This window comes from Austrofundulus limnaeus, unplaced genomic scaffold, assembly GCF_001266775.1.
Source record: "Austrofundulus limnaeus strain Quisiro unplaced genomic scaffold, Austrofundulus_limnaeus-1.0 Scaffold323, whole genome shotgun sequence".
Lineage (NCBI taxonomy): Eukaryota > Metazoa > Chordata > Actinopteri > Cyprinodontiformes > Rivulidae > Austrofundulus > Austrofundulus limnaeus.
Genome location: NW_013952725.1, coordinates 264,729 through 266,125, shown reverse-complemented (window position 1 = coordinate 266,125; position 1,397 = coordinate 264,729). Strand labels below are relative to the sequence as shown.

General features: G+C 40.7%; 1 protein-coding gene across 1 annotated transcript in view; it reads left to right on the top strand.

Moving 5' to 3' along the window:
- LOC106527415 (plakophilin-4) overlaps positions 1-1,397 on the top strand; it is a gene marked incomplete in the record, with an annotated part of 80,870 nt that overhangs the window by 66,558 nt on the left and 12,915 nt on the right. Inside the window, 1 exon segment of the mRNA XM_014022291.1 lies at positions 1,067-1,250. Coding sequence (XP_013877745.1) covers positions 1,067-1,250 — 184 coding nt within the window.

Sequence of the window (1,397 nt, the reverse complement as noted above, 5' to 3'; positions counted from 1 at the left end):
CCCCCACACCCCACCCATGACTCCTGCAGGCTCTCGGCAGAATGACTGAAAGTGAAAGTGAAACTTAAACTGTGTGCTGCTCTCAACACTACTTCTCACTAAGTGAAGCTCTTTTCAGATTCAAAATACCTTTGAGGAAATGTATTTTCATGTGCGAACACCCCCCCACCCCCGCAATGAACGGGATGGGACAGAAGCAGAAGGAGGTTCTTAAAGAGACAGAGGCCAATTTCAAGGAGTTTAGAAGAGGAAATGATGAGTAGAGATGTTTATTTTCTATTTAAGCATTACTTTAATATAAACTTTATTATAGTATAGTATTTAAATGTATGCCTGAGAAACACATAATATTGGCCCTTTAAAATAAAAGTAAATAAAAATATCTTAACTGAACTTTTTTGAAAAATTTGCACATGAAAGCACAAAGTCAGTTCAAGAAGATAATTTCCAGCAATAATACAAAGTTGTAAAGCTTCAGATGTTAGTGTTTATTTGACTTGTTATAAACATTAGACCAGTTGCAGACAATAAACGTCATCAATCATGTGATCTGAAATTAAAACTTGTAATATCTCAGAAACTATAGCAGCACAAACGAAGCACTAACCACTCAGCCTGTATGCCAGGATGGAGGGGTCAGCTTCACTCAGTTATACAGACCTTAGAGCTGGGGCTGAGACCCTTACCGTGAGTCATGAAGCACCACTCTGAGGGTCTTGAGATGAGCAGCTTCAGGCCTGAATGAATGAAGAGTCACTCCTGAAGACTAAGAAAATCCTCTGAGGATCAGAGATGAATCATGTTCAGGATTAGCAGTGATCAGCAGCACGGCCTTGTTCTTAATAAAAAATAAAAACAAACATTTGAAAAGGGTCCTTCTGACCCAAAGGGTGTACTGAAGAAACTTAAGCCTGAGTATCGATGACAGATTGTTCAGTGTTGTCTCTACTCTGGTTTTTAACATGACCTTTAATAGCATGTATATTACTGTATTTTTTTTCTATAAAGACAAGAAAAATGAGTTCAGACGAAAATCAATAACTTCTTTCCCTCTCTGCACCAACAGGTGTTCTGTGGAACCTCTCCTCGTGCGATGCGGTAAAGATGACCATCATTCGTGACGCCCTATCCACCCTGACCAACACGGTCATCATCCCCCACTCAGGCTGGAGCAGCGTGTCCCACCGTGACGAGCACAAAGTCAAGTTCCAGTCCTCCTTGCTGCTGCGCAACACCACCGGCTGCCTGAGGTCAGCCCCGAGTCAAACATGCCATGACATTCATTTTTATTAGGTTTCATTTTTTTTCAGCCTGCTGATTTTCATGTGTAAAAAGTTTTACATCGTGTACAATTGATGCAAAATTTCTTAGGACAAAGTGACCACACCCCGTTGAAT